General features: G+C 47.2%; 1 protein-coding gene across 6 annotated transcripts in view; it reads right to left on the minus strand.

Annotated features, from left to right (window-relative positions):
• The window catches only part of SLC28A1 (solute carrier family 28 member 1), an 80015-nt gene that overhangs the window by 39447 nt on the left and 22791 nt on the right, over nt 1-17777 (minus strand). For 4 of the 6 annotated variants that reach the window (XR_007512434.1, XR_007512435.1, XM_049852575.1 and 1 more), the window contains 3 exons: nt 11223-11303; nt 8951-9031; nt 5848-5973 (listed from right to left, as the gene is read on the minus strand). Coding sequence is in view for 4 of the 6 variants with exons in the window: in XM_049852575.1 (XP_049708532.1) it covers nt 5848-5973; nt 8951-9031; nt 11223-11303 (288 nt within the window). In the remaining 2 variants the exon portion in view is untranslated. The remainder of the gene's footprint in view (nt 1-5847; nt 5974-8950; nt 9032-11222; nt 11304-17777) is intronic. The other 2 variants (XM_049852576.1, XM_049852577.1) reach the window with 2 other exon arrangements.

Here is a 17777-nt window from a genome sequence, read left to right on the forward strand (position 1 = left end):
TCAACTGTAACTGTTTTCTGTCGTTTCAATGAAGCGGAGAACCCCTTAAAACATGAAACAAGAACCAGCACTCCCTCCCCCTCATCATGGCACTGGGCGTTCAGGCCCAGGATCTGCTCCTTGTTGGATCAAGTCAGCCTTGGGCTGTCTCCTCTGGGTTTTCTAGGGTGAGGTCCGGTACTCCACCTGCCTCTACCTTGGCTGCCCAGCTCCAGCGGGGATAGTGCCACACCCTGAATCTTGGGATTCTTCTTCCACTAGCCAGGACCTTTCCTTTCCTCCAGCTTGGAGATGACATCTGGTTTGTAAACTCAAGTCCAGCATGGAACACACCCTGCAGCTTCACATTCCTGGATGGTGTCCTCTGATTGGGCCAGCTGTGGCCACAGCTATAATCCCCTGGCTGAGTCACCCCTGCTCATCTTAGAAAGGGCTGAGTCCTGCACAGGCAGGCCTCCCTGGAGTGCAGGGCCAGCCATACACAGCCTCCTTGCTCCCAGCCACCCTTCAGGGTGGTGACATCCCCAGGCCCGCCTCCCACGCATGAGGGCAGGGACGTTTTCTGTTCTACCATCCCACAGCCCACTTTTGCCCGAGGCCCTCCCCTCTCTGCCCCAAAGGTGTACTGTGTGAAAAGGACCAGAGTATAAGAGCACTCGATTTGAATTTTCAAAAGGAACTTTTCCAAGAAAGGAAATAAATCCAAAGCATAAAATAGGCCAGCTTCAGGAGGACAGCTTTCTGAACTTGTATCAGAAAAAGAACCACCACTTCTCCTGTGCTGTGCTAAGTGTTTTCACCTGTTGTTGCATTTACAGAAAAACCTGCAAAAGCCAGAAACTGTGTGAGGAGGAAACCTCTCATGGAAGGAAAACTCAAATATTTTCCACTAAGACAAGCTGTAGGAAAGCGTAAGACTGCACCCTGTCAAAGGCAAAAAACTTGCAAGACCCAGAAAAACATGGCAGTCCCAATGAGTTCTGGTTCTCACAGGTTTCATTTAATTCTTGCTCTGCTATGAGGTGGGTAAAAATTCTACGCATTTTACAGATGTGGAAACTACGTGGTAGACTCTCGCTCGGCCCTGCTCAGGACCTCACACACCCTGTCCTTGAGGCCCCTGTTCTTGCACAACTCATCAAGGAACATGGGTGGTCAACTCCCTCCACCTCTCACTGCCCAGTAGTGCCCTGATGTGCCCATGGGAACCGCCCAAGGCACACGTCTGGGCCTCCTCTCACAGTGGCCCCTGAGCCAGACGGCTGAGTAGACAGACCGGTTTCTGGGGTGAGTAGGGAGAGAGCTGGTGTCTAGTAGAGCCTCTGAAAAAGACAGTGAAAATGGAGCTGTATGTGGAGGTCACAAAGAAAGGATTCAGTCAAGTGACCCATGGAAACTCAGCCCAGGGAAGAAGGTCTAGACCAGTACCATCCAACAAAAATATAATCTGAACCACATAAGCAATTTAAAATTTTCTAGTAGCCACACTGAAAGAATAAAAAGAAGTAGGTGATGTTAACTTTAGTAATATATTTTATTTAACCCAATCAATATGTCCACAGTTTTCTCTTTCATCCATGTTATCAACATAAAGGTTGTTAATGAAATATTTTACTTTTTTTTTCAGCACTAAGTCTCATGGCACATCTCATTTCGGATGAGTCACATTTCAAATGCTCCGGATGGCTGGTGGCTACTGTATTGGACAGTGCAGGTCTAGAAATATCTGAATATTAGCAATGGAAGGGGTGAGGGCAAAGGGTAGGGACCGATTACCCAATAAGCAAGGTATGCACGGGTTTACGTGTGCTTACTTACTAATCTGTAGTGCACAATTCCACCTGTTTTTCACCACATCTTTGAAATTGTGCACTACAGATTCGTAAATACAATCAAGCCTGTGCATATCTTGCCTACTGGTCATCTATCCCTGGCAAAGGGAGCCAGAAGTTGAGCAATGAAGAAAAAGGTCTTGAGAATCCGGGAGCTTGGAAGAGAGAGCAAGAGGGTCAGGGCTGAAGGCAGAGACCAAGACACTGTGAGGAAAAGGCTGAGGCAAGAGGGGAGAAGGTAGAAAGAAGAGGCTCTTGGGAGAGGGTTGTGGGGCTGGTCCAGTGGTGGCCAAGAGTCAGCAGGGGGCAGGAGAGAGCTTCTCTGGAGGCCAGATGGGGCAGCTCTGGAGGCTGGTGGGAGGGAGGGAAGATGGTCTGTTTGGTGCTTTTCGCCTGGGCCAGCTATGGTTGTGGCCCAGGTCTTTCAGACCAGGGAGCTGTAAACTTTGAAACCATCCCAGACCTTCAGCTAATAGTGAACCAGCCCTTGTATTAGTGGCCAAAGGGAGACAACCTAGAAGGCGAAAGAAAAACCTTGAGCTTGGAGCCAAAGACACCGTGGGTTCTAATTCCTTCTCTTCCTTTTTCTTGAGCGAGTCATATTTCATGTGCTTGGGCTTCCATTTCCTTTTCTGTAAAATGAGGATAACAATACCTGCCCTGCCTAACTTACAGAAGAACTAGGGGGAAAATATGAGGTTCTGTACATATAGGCTGTGACTCTCTACACACACAAGATGTTATCATGAATATCAATGACAGCAGTAACAACAATGATGCCTTACCAATGGGTAGAGTATACATGTCTTCCTGCTTCTCTGGCTGTATCTCTGATCCTGGCTGACCCCGCTTTGGAGATTCTGTGGCACTAAAGGGATGTGGACACCCAGCCCCTACATTTGGGAGGCCAGACTGCCTGGGGCTGAGGCCACACTCTGGCCTGAAAAGGGAAGGAAGAGAGAGGCTGAATTTCAAGACAGATTGTGGAAAAGCTATGCATTCTTTCGGTATTTTAGTCCCTACAGCAGTGCTCATGTGATCAGAAGACTAGCAGGAGATATTCTATAATTGGCTATAGGACCCACAGCAAGTTTAAGACATTTCAAGTCCCTAAGTCCTGAATCTGGAGCCCTGACCGTGCAGAGGTGGGGAGGGAGGGGAGGACTGAGTTTTTGAGGTGACACAGCTTGCGCAAGGCCTGGAGCCCTGGTGGTATTGTGGTTAAGAGATTGGCTGCTAGCCAAAAGGCTGGCAGTTTGAACTACCAGCTGCTCCTTGGAAGCCCTATGGGGCAGTTCTACTCCGTCCTATAGGGCCATTATGAGTCAAAATCGACTCAATGGCAATGGGGTTTCTTTGGTTAAGTTCTAAATAAGGAACCCTGGTGGCACAATGGTTAAGCGCTCAGCTGCTAATCAAAGATTGGCAGTTCAAACCCACCTAGTGGCTCTGAGGGAGAAAGACTGAGCAATCTGTTCCCATAAACATTGCGGCCTAGCATACCCAATGGGGCAGTTTTACTCGGTCACACGGGGTCTCTATTGCACCTAACAACAACAACAATAGGTCCAGAATATATGGCACCTCCTCCCCTAATATGTTTGTTGTTGTGTGACATCGAGTTGACTTTGACTCATAGTGACCCTATAGGACAGAGTAGAACTGCCCCATAGGGTTTCCTAGGCTGTCATCCTTACAGGAGCAGATCGCCAGGTCTTTTCTCCATGGATCCACTGGTTGATTTGAACTGCTGACTTCTCATTTAGCAACCGGGCACTTAGCCACTGTGCCACCAGGGCCACTTCCCCTGATATATAGTGCCAAATAAAATCAATACTCAGCCATGAAAAAAGTTTTAGAAACAAAGTTCTGGTCTTTCATTTTAGAAATGTCAATTTTTTTCCAGAAACAATTGGCAGTGGGGTGGGTGGGGGGTACAAGCTCTGAAGAGCCCTTCCTAGGCCTTGGTAAAGACACGGCGTGATGATCTCAAAAATTCTAGATGCGAGGGCACCAGGCCAGAGTACAAAGCCCCAGCGCCAAGGGCACTCTCAGAAAGTTGCACAGCACACAGCTCTGCTTGGGCAGCCCTATGGGGATGTGGAGCTGAGCTGACTGGTGTGGCCAGGTGTCCTGAGTGAGGGAGGGACTGAGGTACAGCCTGGCTTATCCTCTCATCCACTGCCCTGCCACCCCCAAGGACAGAGACGAGAGACAGGTAGAATTCAGGACAAGAGAAGTGGTTTGTTAGTTGCCATCGAGTCAGCTCTGATTCATGGCAACTCCATGTACAACAGAACCAAACATTGCCCAGTCCTGTGCCATCTTTAGGATCGTTGGTATGCTTGAGTCCATGGTTACAGCCATTGTATATTTTGAGTGCCTCTCAGTCTAGGGGACTCATCTTCTAACACTATCTCAGAAAATTTTCTTTTGTGATTCATAGGGTCTTCATTGGCTAATTTTCAGCAGTAGGTGACCAGGCCTTTTTTCCTAGTCTGCCTTAGTCTGCAAGCTCCACTGACACTCGTGCACCTGAGTGACCCTGCTGATATATGAAACACCACTGAAATAGCTTCCAGCATCAGAGCTACAAGCAAGACTTTCACCACACGCAAGGTTTTTCGCTTTTATTAGTCAGCTCTGTCAACCTTCTCTTTACGCTTCTGAATTTCCTGTCATGCTCAGAATGTTACAAGAAGAAAGCAGGTTTCAGAAAATATGGGTAGAAATACTTCATCTTTAGGAAAAAAGAAAGCAAATATATTTGTATTCAAATATCTATACTTAAATGACTGTATAGACAGAGAAAGACCTGGAATGACCTAAGTCGGTAGTTCTCAAACCTGTGTGAGCATCAGAACCACCTGGAGGGCTTGTTAAACCCCACCGCCCAGAGCTTCCGGTTCAGCAGAAATTTGCATTTCTGACAAGTTCCCAGGTGATGCTGTTGCTGCTGGTCTGGGCATCACACTTTGAAAACCACTGTTCTAAACTATTAAAAGTGATCACCCATTGGAAATCAGGATGAAGAAGAAAAAAAACTTGTTATTTTTACTTTATTCACTTCTGCAAGAATTTCTTTGGTAGTTAAAAATAAATAAATAAAGATCTTTGAAGATATGGATGTGGCAGCACAAATGCAAGTGTTTTTGAAATGCAAAGCATTATCACCAGGCGCTTTGTGGAGAGAAGGTCCCTGGGTGGCCGAGGTGGTTTGCAATTGGCTGCTAACGTACAGGTTGGTGGTTTGAACCCACCAAGCCGCACTGCGGAAGACAGTTCTGGCGATCCACTTCCGTAAAGGTTACAGCCAAGAAAACGCTGCAGAGCAGTTCTACTCCGTAACACATGGGGTCGCTACGAGTGGGAATCAATTCAACAGCAATGGGCTTGGTTACTGGGTTCTCAGGGCACACATATAAAGATCTAACTTGGCCCGCCCTGCAGTGGTGTTGTGGTTGGTTTATGGGCCTGAGTCACATCACTGGAATTTGACCTGGAAATGCATTGTCCTCGGAAAGCTACACAAGCAATAATTTAGGGGCAGAGAGCATGTGGGAAGGAGTTGGAGGCGGGATAGGATAAATCTCCAGGGACAGCCTAAGTGAAAGACTATGGTGACGTGAGCACATTTTAGAGTCAGAATGATCTAGACTCCAATCCTGGCTCTGGGCATGCCACTTACTCTCTCTGAGCCTCAATTTCCTCATCTGTAAAATGGGGGTATTAAAATCCCTGAAACATTGCCTGGTAAACAGAAGGTGGTCAGGTGGTACCTCCTCTCATATCAAAGCAGCCCAGCTTCAGGCTGCAGCCTCCCTTCAGGCTGCAGCCCCGCTTCAGGCTGCAGCCCCGCTTCAGGCTGCAGCCCCGCTTCAGGCTGCAGCCCCGCTTCAGGCTGCAGCCCACCAAGGAGATCCCAGGGCAGCTCTGCCTAGGAGCTGCATGGGGCTCCCACAAAGGTGAGTTTCAGGTTCTTGGCCTGGCCAAGCAGAGGAAGGGCTGTACATACCCCAAAGGAGATGTAGGCACCCAGCATGCTGCCAGCAATGGTGGCGTAGCCTCCAGTCATGACAACGTGGACCTCAGAGAGCGTCATGTCTGCCAAGTAGGGCCGGATCAGGAGAGGAGCCTCAGTCTGCAAATGAAAAGGATGTCAAGACTCCAGAGCTGGCCAGGCCAGGCCAGGCCAGGGACATCCCCCTCTCTGGGGAGTAGGACAGTCATAGTGAGTGTCAAGGCATCCCAGGGGGCAGGGAGGACCATGATCTGTACTTGGCTTGCCTTTCTGACCCTTAGCATCAGCCAGCCTCTGGAAGGACCATCATCCCTCCCCCTTGGCCTGATAAGGTCCCAGGGTTGAATGTCCCCCACGTGCCAGGCACCCCACTAAGCATCTCACATACATGACTCTCAGGCTTATGAGATAACCATGGTGATCTCCATTTTCCAGGAGAGCAGAGGCTCAGAGAGATTCAAAGAATTACCCCTGCTCACTCAAAGGGCCTAACCCCAGACCTGAACTTTTGATGAAGCCATGGGGATTGCTAAGAAAAGGGAGCTGGGACATTAAATGGTGTGTTTACTTCAGGGCCTCTGGGGAAGCCTAGAGTCATTCATTCATTCAATAGTTATTCGAGCGCCTACTATGTGCCAGACACTGTTCAACAACATAGGGGTACAGGGGTGAACCAGATAAAGGCCCTGCCCTCTTTGAATGCACATCCTGGAAGTGGTAAGGAGGACATGGGGGAAGAAACGGGGGGAGGTGGGGGAGGAGGGGTGAGGAACAGATCACCGACCAGAAATTAAATAAACACTGTAACGTTCCAAAAAAACCAAACCCATTAGAGCTGAGTCAATTCTGACTCATAGCAACCCTATAGGACAGAGTAGAAGTGCCCATAGAGTTGCCCAGGAGCGCCTGGTAGATTCCAATTGCTGACTTTTTAGTTAGTAGCTGTAGCTCTCAACCACTATGCCACCAGGGTTTCCGATGTAGCTTTATAAGGTGATAAAAGCCATGAAGACACCAGAGAGAGAATGTCTGGAGGTTCAGGGTATTTAAAACGGAAGAATCAGCAAAGGAGGAGGTGGAACTTGAGCAGAGGCCTGAAGGAGCCAAATATAAGGCAAGGTAGCGGAGCATTCCAGGCAGAGAGAACAGCAAAGACCCAGAGGCAGGAACAGACTTGGCTAGTCTGAGGAACCGTAAAAAGGCCAGTGTGTTCCGCAGAGGGAGCAGCACCACAGGTCAAGGTGGCGGGTCTGGCAAATCAGGGTAAGGAAGAGCACAGGTTTGTCTAAGTAGAGGGTGGCATGATCTGATTGTGTTTTTAAAGGGTCACTCCAGTGTCATGTGTAGAATGGATAGTAAGGGAAGGAATGGAAGTAGGGAAAACAGGTAGGTCTCAAGGTGACAGACAGTGTGACATGGAACAGCATGGTGGCGGCAAAGGACAGGATGGGCAGCAGGGCAGGTCTGGGATACAATGTGGATTCTGAGCTGATATGACTTGCTGACCAGTTGGATGTGGGGGTGAGAGAGGCAGAGGAAGAAAGGACGGCGACACCACCATTTTTGTCAGAACAACTGGGTAGGGGATGTTACCAGTTACTGAGCAGGGAAAGATGTGAGGAGGTGTGGTTTTGCCGAGCGAGGGAATCAAAGGCTGTGTTTGGACTTAGTGAATTCAGTTTGAGGGACCCACTAGATATCCAAGTGGAGGCTGAGGAGGCAGATGGACATGTCAGAATAGAGTTCAGGGGGGAGGTGAGGATGGCAGATCTGGACCTGGGAGACATTGAAAGTGTTGAAAACCAGGGGGCTGATGCAGTGCCCTAGGGAGAAAGGGTGGACAGAGAAGAGAAGAGAGCCCAGGACTGCCAGCAACTAGAGGTTGAAATGATTGATGCTGCTAATCCCTGAAGGCCCCACTGCCTCCCCATGGGGGAAATAAGGCTGAGACCCAGGGGCCTAGGTCACCTTGAGCAACAACTTGTCCAAAGCTAATTTGCCTTGTGAGTGCTTCACATGACCCAATGTCGAAAAACCAAACATATTGCCATCAAGTCAATTTGGACTCATAGCGATCCTATAGGACAGAGTAGAACTGCCCCATAGGGTTTCCAAGGAGCGGCTAGTGGATTCAAACTGCCAACCTTTTGGTTAGCAAGTCAAATGCTTAACCCAATGTCATAGTTACCTAAAATTTGCAGTTTTCTTGGTTAAAAAAAAAAAATTCACATTTGTAGTATATCATATAAAATAAGTGCTTTTGTATTGCCAGTGTCCTTTTCCTCTTTTGCCTCATTTTGAACACTTTAAGGGGCTTTTGAACAACTGGTCTGTGAACATGTCTTTCTTAACTGACTAAACAAAACATTGAACTGCTCAACAATCAATACACTTGTACCATAGCTTAAAAAAAAAAAAGATGCAAATAGTCTTCAAAGTGTCCGAAACTGCTTAATCAAATATGACATCTTTTGACAAGTGTGTCTCTTGGTGACTCAAATGTGAGGCAGATGGTCCAGGACAGATCCTGGAATAGTCTCCAAAGGAGGGTCAGGGCCTTCTGAAAGGGTCTCACTCGGACCCTATAGGGTCTTCAGGGTCACATTTACTTTGGAAAATGCATTTTCAGAAAGGGAGAGAAAAAAAAAGACAAAATGATGTTATGGAAAGAACCCTGGCCAGGAGGGAGAAGACATGGATTCTAAGGCCTGGCTTAGAATTATGAGATCTTGGCCAAGGTATTCCCATTATGTGAGCCTCAGTTTCCTCATGCTTAAAATGAGAAAGTTGGACTCCCTCTGTGAGTCAGAACCAACTCAACGGCAATGGGTTTGGCTTATTTATTATTTTTTTTTGGTTAAGCTGATGAAGACAGACTAAACCTAGCATGATAGGAGATGCCAGACAGATGCTGTCCCCCGGCATAGCCTAAGCAAAAAAAAAGCAAAGTGCTCCCCAAATCATCCTTGGGACAACAGCCTGGGAGAAGGTTCAGACAACTCGCTCTTGACTGAATCCAACCTCCAGGAACCAGGGCACATCACCCTCACCAGGGATGCTGCTGATGAGCATGGGGGTAGGAGACTGCAGGACCCACCTGGCTCACGAAGATGTTCCCAGCCACACTAAGAGTCTCAGTGGCTGTAGTGCCCATAGTGACCTGCATCAGCCAGGCAATCTAGAAGGAAGCAGGGCACTCTTGTGAGCTGGTATCACCAAGCACCAGAGTCAGAGCCAGGGCAGGAAGTAGTTCACAAGTCTCCCCTCCAACTCCCAACCCAGCATAGGATCCCTCACCTACATTTCTCCAAAAGGCCCTTCATCTTCTCCCTCCACATTTCCATTGACTGGAGCTTACCACTTCCCAAGGCCACCCATCCCACTTAGGGATGGCTTTGATCTTTACAGTGGAGCTTCTAAAATGTGTGTCCTCAGTCTCCATGCTAAAAGGATTCCCTGGTCATAACACATTTGGAGATTTCTGTGTACACACACCCTCTGTGGGTACGCGCACACCCCTCATGCGCACACACACACACGCCCTGCACATGCACACTCGTTGTGGGTACACATACCCCTTGTGCGCACACACACCCCTGTGCACACACGCTCCCTCTGTGCATACACGTGCCCCCGTGTGCACACATGCCCCCTGTGCACACACACACCCCATGTGGATATGTATACCCCTGTGCATACACATTGTGTGTATACCAATACATACGAGCTTAGTAAAGGCTCTGAGAAGTCTAGTGCCTATTATATAAAAAAAAAAAAACTAGCTTCCCAAAAATATTTGACCATGGAATCTCTTTTCCCAGTAACATTCATTAACACGCTGTGGAGCTAGATTTTTGTGAAACAGGCTTTAGAAAGCACTATATTAGAAAGTTCTCCCTTTTAATCAAGAGGAAATCTGCTTCCCTGTAATTTCTGTCCACAGCTGGGACCTCTCAGGCTGCCCTTTCTCTAATTGCTCTTCTGCAAGAATTTGAAGATAGCTATTCTACCTCTGGAAACCCTGGTGGTGTAGTGGTTAAGAGTTCAGCTGCTAACCAAAAGGTCAGCAGTTCAAGTCCACCAGGAGCTCCTTGGAAACCCTATGGGGCAGCTCTACTCTGTTCTATAGGTTGCTAAGTGTCGGAATTGACCCAAGGGCAATGGATTTGGTTTGGTTTTTTGGTTATTCTATCCCCAGAATAGGAGTCCCTCGGTGGTGCAAACAGTTAACATGCTTGTGCTAACTGAAAGCTCAGAGGTTCAAGTCCACCCAGAGGTGCCTCTGAAGAAAGGCCTGGATATCTACTTCTGAAAAATCAGGCATTAAAAACCCTATGGAACACAGTTCCACTCTGACATACACAGAGTCACTGTAAGTTGGAGTCAACTTGATGGTGACTGGTTTTATCCCACTCCTAACCTCCTCCACCCCAGCCTTCTCTTGCCCAGGTCCTACTTCCTTCAAGCATTCTATGAAGGGTATGGTTTCAAGCCCTTTCACTCTCCTGATTACACTTCAGTTTGTCGTAGCCCCTTAGTTGAACACATTCTCCAGTGTTGGGGACTACCCCCTCCCTAATGTCATACACCGTGTACTTTTAACATAACTGTATGTTGTTTTTGCATTTCTGGCAGCCACCAACTGGTGCTGGTTCATTCCAAGCTCAATCAGCTAAAATCTAAAAATCTTTCTCCAGGTCCCATGCTGTCTCCTGCATCCTGGTTTTATGCAGCAGACTTTATGAATGTAAGCCCAGGATTTGACATTTATACCAGCTAAATCTGGTCAATGCAGCCCACTGCTACCATCTCTCAAACTCTTTTTGGTTTTTTTTTTTTCCCCTAACACTTCTTCTGGTGCGGCCTGAAGTCCTCAGCCTTCCCTCCCACAAAGACCACATTGAATTTCGGTACAATTTCTCCTTAGTATCAAAACAGGAGACTGAAAGGATGCTTGGTTAGCAGTAGATTTTGGGAGCGTGTAGGCCCTGTGAGCAGAGGACTATGGGAAGGTAGGGACCTCAGGAGCAAGGGATTCTGGAACAGTCTAGAACCTAGGAGCAGATGATTCTTGGAAGGTATGGGCCCTGGGAGCAAGGCATTCTGGGAGGGTGTGGACACTGGGAATAAGGGATTCTGGGAGGGTGTGGGCCCTGGCAGCATGGAATTCTGGGAGGGTATGGACCCTGGAAGTAAGACTTTCTGGGAGAGGGTGAACCCTAGGAGGAAGGCATTCTGGGAGGGTGTGGTCCTTAGGAGCAAGGCATTCTGGGAGGGTGTGGACTCTGGAAGTAAGGCATTCTGAAAGAGTATGGACCCTGGGAACAGGGAATTTTAGAAGAGCCAGGACATGGCTATTGGGAACTCACCTTCAGGATCACCCACTGCATGAGGCCCACATAGTAGAGAACTGACATGACACAGCTGAAGAAAACAATGATGGGTAAAACCTGCCAGGAAAGAAAGTATATGAAGACCCCAGGTTAGAGGCAGACAGTGGTAGGAGGCCATGTAGATCCCAGGAGACTCCAGATAGCCCACTTGCCACTCAGAGGTGTGGCATAAGGATAAGGAAAGAATCTCTGAGTTCAGTGCATGAAATCACAGGTGTCCTACATATGGGGACTCTTTGAAGCTACTTCTCTCCTCTCTTTCCCTCTAAATAATGACCACCCACCCACCAGGTCATCCTTCCATCTCCCCTCAGCATGGATGAGACCCTGTGCTGTGTTACAAAGAGCCTGGATCCACATAATTTAGTACCTGCTCCTGTGTTTGTAAGATGAGAATAAAAATGCCTATCTCTGGGAGTTGTTGTGAGGGGTAAGGGGGCTGGCTCAGAGAAGTACCTTGCACAGTGTCCACCCTCCTCAGTGAACTCAATCCCTGGCCTATGACTCTGGTCCTAACTTCTCTCAGGTGCTTCAAGCCTGAGTGAGGAGACCCTCATCTTTCTGGTGTTCTGTCTCCATGCAGTGCCAACAAGTTTAGAATTGGACTCACCATGGACCTCCAACTAGAATCACCTCCTGTCACCCTGTTTCCTGTTATCAGGTTAACACTTCATTCACTCCCAGTCTCATCACTTCTTCCTTCACAACTTCTCTCACATCCATTCCCTCCTCTCCAGGCCCACCACCCCATTTGGTGCTTATTTACAGCAGTTTGACTTATAATAACAAAGTCTAGTAGCAACGTAAATGTCTTTCCATGGAGGACTAGTCTAATAACCTTTGATATGACCATATAACAGTGTACTAAAAAGTCATAAAACATGAATGAGGACATTCTCCAAGGACAGATATGTAATAAGTCCCTGGGTGGTGCAAGTGGTTAACGTGCTCAGTTGCTAACCGAGAGGTTGGAGGTCTGAGTCCACCCAGAGGCACCTAGACAGAAAGGCCTATGGAGCTACTTCCAAAAAAATCAGCCAGTGAAAACACTATGGAGACTGAATTTCAAATCCTCATGGACTCTAGAGTTTCTGGAGCCATGAAGGCTGAAGGAACCCCTAAAACTATTACCCTGAGATAATCTTTAAACCTTAAACCAAAAAAATCCCCTGCAGTCTTCTTAAAACCAAACAATAGTTTAACTTAACTAGTAAAAAATGTCTGCCTTGAGCATTAAGCTCTTTTAAGAACTACATATACGGGATCCAAGTAACAACAGCAACTCAAAAGATTAGCCAGGAAACTAGGGGCAGTAAATTTGTGTTGATGAGGGAGGAACAACTCAGAAAAGGAGGGTGAGAGTGGTTGCACAACTCGAAGAATGTAATCAATGTCACGGAAATGTACACGTAGAAACAGTTGAATTGTATATTTTGCTGTGTATATTCTCAACAACAACCAAAAAAAAAAAAAAACACCATGGAGCATACTTCTACTCTGATGCGCATGGGGTCACCATAAGTCAGAGTCAACTCAGTGGCAACTGGTTTCTTAGAGAATGGAATGATTTGTAAGATAGGTTGTTAAATGAAAAAAGGAAACACGCAGAATGGCATTATATGCTATTATCTGTGTAAAAATAAGGATGTGTGTGTTCTTATAAGGGCTTGGAACAGCTTTAGAAACATACGCAAATGAATGGTGCCTTGGGGAGGGAACTGGGTAACTTGGGGGTCAGGGGTAGAGGAAGACTTACTCTTTACCACATATCCTTTGGCACTGTTAGAATGTTTGCTCTATTCAAGTGTTATCTGTTCCAAATCATTTTAAAATAATACGCCATGCAGAACTGGCAATAACATGGGGCATTCTTAAGCTAAAATGTTAAATGGGAAAGTTGGAATTAAAAGCATAGAAAAAAAAGGTGGGAAGGGGGTATACTCAGTCAAAGTAGTTGCTTCTGAGTGTTGGAACTATGGAAATTTTATTTTCTTTATTTTTGAATTTCTCATTTGTTCCTATATTTTCTTATAATGGGAAGAATTTTCTCTGGGAGGGGTATAGGCAGAAGAGAGGTTTGGGGGAAGACTATGAATTTGGTTTTGAACTTATGGAGTTTGAGATGCCCATGGAATATCCTAGTACAATGTTGAGGGGGCAGTTGGATGAAGGGGTCCGGAGCTCAGAGGAGAGGCCTGAGCAGGCCTGGGTTTGGGACTCTTGCACACATATGTGCAGGTTGAGGTCATGGGTCACATGAGATTCACTGGGGAAATTGCTCAGAGTGAGAACATTAGCTAAGGACAGAGCTGGGGGGGGCAGCATCATTGAAGTACAAGAGGGGAAGGAGGAACCTGTGAAGGAGACCAGTAAGAAATAGCCAGAAAGGCTGGAGGACGCCCAGGAGAGGGGTATACTGAGAGAGTGGGGTGCTGCTTTAACAGATACCTAAAATGTGGGAGCAGTTTTCAAACTGTGAATGGATAGAGGACTCAGAAGGAAGTGAGGAGAACTGTTAACACCAGAACCAGAATCAGCAGAGAACCAGAGGCAGCAGAACCAGACTAACGCCGACAATGCTGGAGCTGACCCACAGAGCTAGAGCCGGGCGCCTTAGTGCACGAAGACTCCTGGTGGACTGGGGTGCCTCTGGACACTTATCGGTGCAACTAGAGAGCTTTGGAGCCCTTGTCCCAGCAGGGCATACATATGCGGAGAGGCCCAAGGGGCCAAGAGGCCAAGAAACCAGGAAGCAGAAGCTGAAGAGACAAGGAACACAGGAAGCTGAACTGCCTCGGTCTCAAAAGGTATGGCCAGGATCTCCAGGGTTTCAAAGGGTGGAGCCATGGCCTCTGGTGTTTCAAAGGGTGGAGCCACCACTCAGATGGACTAGGAGAATGGTTCACCTAAAGCAGAGGGAGCAAAGGTGCCTTCCCTGTGGGCCTGGAAGGTGGAGCTGAAGCCAAGGGTCGAGCGGCCTCCGCCCAGAATCCAGAGAGTGTAGCTAATACCTCAAGTCTAGAGGGCAGGACTATTGTGTGAATGGTCTCAGAGAACACAGGATTATTTTCAAAGCCTTGAGGGCTAATATAAACTATTCTGCTGACTTGCTTGGTGCCTGTTATGCCTTCTTTCCCTTCAGTTTCTCCCATTTGTGAGGGAAATGTCTAGCTTGTGCCTGTCCTGCCATTGTACCTTTGGAAGCAGATAACTTATATTCTAAATTTTACAAATGAAGAGGAATTTTTGGATTTTGGAATTGGAGTTTAAGACTTTTGCTATAATATGACGGGGTGAGTATGTTTTACATGTGGCAAGGACATGGATTTGGGGGGGCAAAGAGTAGAACATCATGGATTGAATTGTATGCCCCCAAAATATGTGTATCAATTTGGCTAGGCCTTGATTCCCAGTATTGCATGATTATCCAGCATTTTGTCATCTGATGTGATCTTCCTATGTGTTGTAAATCCTGCCTCTATGATGTTAATGAGGTGGGATAGGTAGGAGTTATGTTAATGAGGCAGGACTCAATCTACAAGATTGGATTGTCTTGAGCCAATCTCTTTTGAGATACAAAAGAGAGAAGTGAGCAGAGACAGGGGGATGTCATACCACCAAGAAGGCAGCACTGAGAGCAGAGCATGTCCTTTGGACTTGGGGTTCCTGCATGGAGAATCTCCTAGTCCAGGGGAAGACTGATGAGAAGGAACTGCCTCCAGAGCCGACAGAGAGAGAAAGCCTTCCCCTAGAGCTGACTCCCTGAATTTGGACTTCTAGCTTACTAGGCTGTGAGAGAACATTTGTTAAAGCCATCCACTTGTGATATTTCTGCTGTAGCAGCACTAGATAACTAAGACATATGCTTATCCTTTTCTTTTAAAGCCTTGCCAGGAGCACATTTAACGACCACATTTCTAGCACCATTCTGTTGCTGGTGCAATACGTATTCTATAAGACGATACAGACTCTCTGTAGCTCTCCGCAGTTCCTTCTGAGCCCTCACCAGAGCTGCCTTTGTCGTCCATAATTCTATAATAGCCTCTTCAAGGCAATCTAGACTTTACTATTAGGCACCTTAAAACTCTTCCAGCCTCTACCCATTACCCAACTTTAAAACTGCTTCCACATTTTAGGTATCTGTTAGAGCAGTGGCCCCCTTCTCAGTACCAAATTCTGCCTTAGTTATCTAGCGCTGCTATAACAGAAATACCATGAGTGGGTTGTTTTAACAAACAGAAATTTATTTTCTCGTGGTTAGGAAGCTAGATGCCTGGATTCAGGCTTCTGGCTCCAGGGGAACGCTTTCTCTCTCTGGAGAAAGGTCCTTGTGTCTTCTGAGCTTCTGCTCCTGGACAATCTTCATGTGGCTTGGCATGTATCTTCCCCCATTTCTTCTTCTCACTGGCTCGTTTAATCTCTTTTATCTCTCAAAAGAGATTGACTTAAGATACATCCTACACTAATCCTGTCTCATTAAGATAACATAGGTGACCCATTCCCAAATGGGATTACAACCACAGGCATAGAGATTAGGATTTACAATACACATTTGTGGGAGACATGATTCAATCCATAACAAAGCTCCTTTGGGGTGTTTCACCTTTCCCTTCCAGAAAGACACTGCAGCACACAGGGTTTTTCTCTGGAATTGCTCCATGCTATATTTCCGCCACTGCAGTTAGGGACATCACCTGACAGGGAACACAGGCTTAAGAAGCCCTTTTCCTGCTCCGTGACTGCTTGCTGCCTGTGCTGGAAGCGCTCACACCCTGTGTGATGACATCACTCTGCTCTCCCTTAGATAGAACGCAGAGAGGATCACATACTGTCTAGATGGCTTGTCCACTTTATCATCCCAGGGGCTATAGGTAGTGTGGCAGGGCTGCAGAGGCAGGCCCATGCCAGGAAGGATAGTGACCAGGGCAGCAGGACCCAACTGCAGAATTGGGACTTTATCCTGACAGCAACCAAGAAGTCTTTTTTACCTGAAAGATGGGGATTTTTGTGGAAAGGAAGCTACGTTCTGGATTAAGTAGCGTCTGTCTAGGGAGAGGAGTCCATGGGTAATGCAAATGGTTAATACGCTTGGGTACTAACTGAAATGTTAGAGGTTGGAGTCCACTCAGAGCTGCCTTAGAAGAAAGGTCTGGCAAACTACTTCCAAAAAAGTCTGCCATTGAAAACCCTATGGAACACAGTTCTGCTCTGACATCCATGGTGTCACCATGAGTCTGTCGATTCAATGTCAACTGGTTTTTCTCATTTAGTGAGAGAAGATGAATGGAAGGGAAGAAAGGTGACCCCTGATTTTCCAAGCTGGGACACTTGATGCCAAATAAAGGTTTTCATGGTCAATGTGATCTCACAGGCCAAGAAATAACTTTGGGGCCTGTAGTACGTAAGATGGCGGAAGAGCAGGCAGGCAGCTCAAATGCTGATGTGGGAAGTGGGAGGGAAATTGGCACTGAGGAGGTCCTACTACATGACAGGTACTCAATGTGTGTAATACATCAATCCTCATAGCAACTGAGAGAGACAGAGGTCTCCCCTTCACAGATGGGCACACCAAGGCTGTGACATGTTGGTAACCTGCCCAAGGTCCCCTTCACAAAAAAAAAAAAAAAAGACTTGCCATTGAGTTGGCCCCAACTCATGGCGACCCCATGTGTCAGAGTAGAACCGTGCTCCACAGGGGTTTCAATGGCTGACTTTTTGAAAGCAGATTGCCAGGCCTTTCTTCCAAAGCTGCTGTGAGTGGGCTTGAAATTCCAGCCTTTTGGCTAGCAGCCAAGCACATTAACCATGTATACTACCCAGGGTCTCCTGCCCAAGGTCACACACCTGGAAAGAGGCAGAATGCATCCTGGCATCCAGGCAGGTTGCCAAAGCTCTGCCATGGCCCTGACCAGGAGTAGATTATGAAAGATGTGGTGAAATGCATGTAGAATTGTTCACTACAGAGTAGTAAGTGAGCACAAATAAGTCCATGCTTACATTGCTCACTGGGTCCTCCACCCCTGTCATGGGTTGTAAATTTGAAGACAGGCTTTGATTCTGTAGGAAGGTGCTGTGGGGTTGGGAAAGAGACAGATTCCAGCCATACCTAGAAGGAGACTCTTTGATGGGGTGAAAAAATGTGAAATTGTTTATTACAGAGGATCTGGTAAGCAAGAAAAGCACTGTGCTTGCCTTCCCTATTGGATAATCTATCCCCAGCCCTGAGGTTTGTTTTGATGCCAGCCCGGGAGGCTCATCTCTCTGTGTCAGGGTGGCAAGGAAGAGCCTGAACCCAGGATTGTAGCAGCCCCAAGTCCCAATCACTCCTTTATAGAAACTTCTAGCAGGCGGTTCTGCTAGTACCAATCCTCACTCACAACACAAGGAAGGAGGAAATCCCAGCTCCCCTAGGCCAGTGCTTCTCAAGGTGTGGTCCCTGGGTCAGCAGAACCACCTGAGAACTTGTTAGAAATGAAAATGTTGAGCACCACCCCTCACCTGAGTTTCAGATTGAATAGGTCAAATGTGGAG

The sequence above is a fragment of the Elephas maximus genome, chromosome 13, assembly GCF_024166365.1.
Source record: "Elephas maximus indicus isolate mEleMax1 chromosome 13, mEleMax1 primary haplotype, whole genome shotgun sequence".
NCBI classification, from domain to species: Eukaryota; Metazoa; Chordata; class Mammalia; order Proboscidea; family Elephantidae; genus Elephas; species Elephas maximus.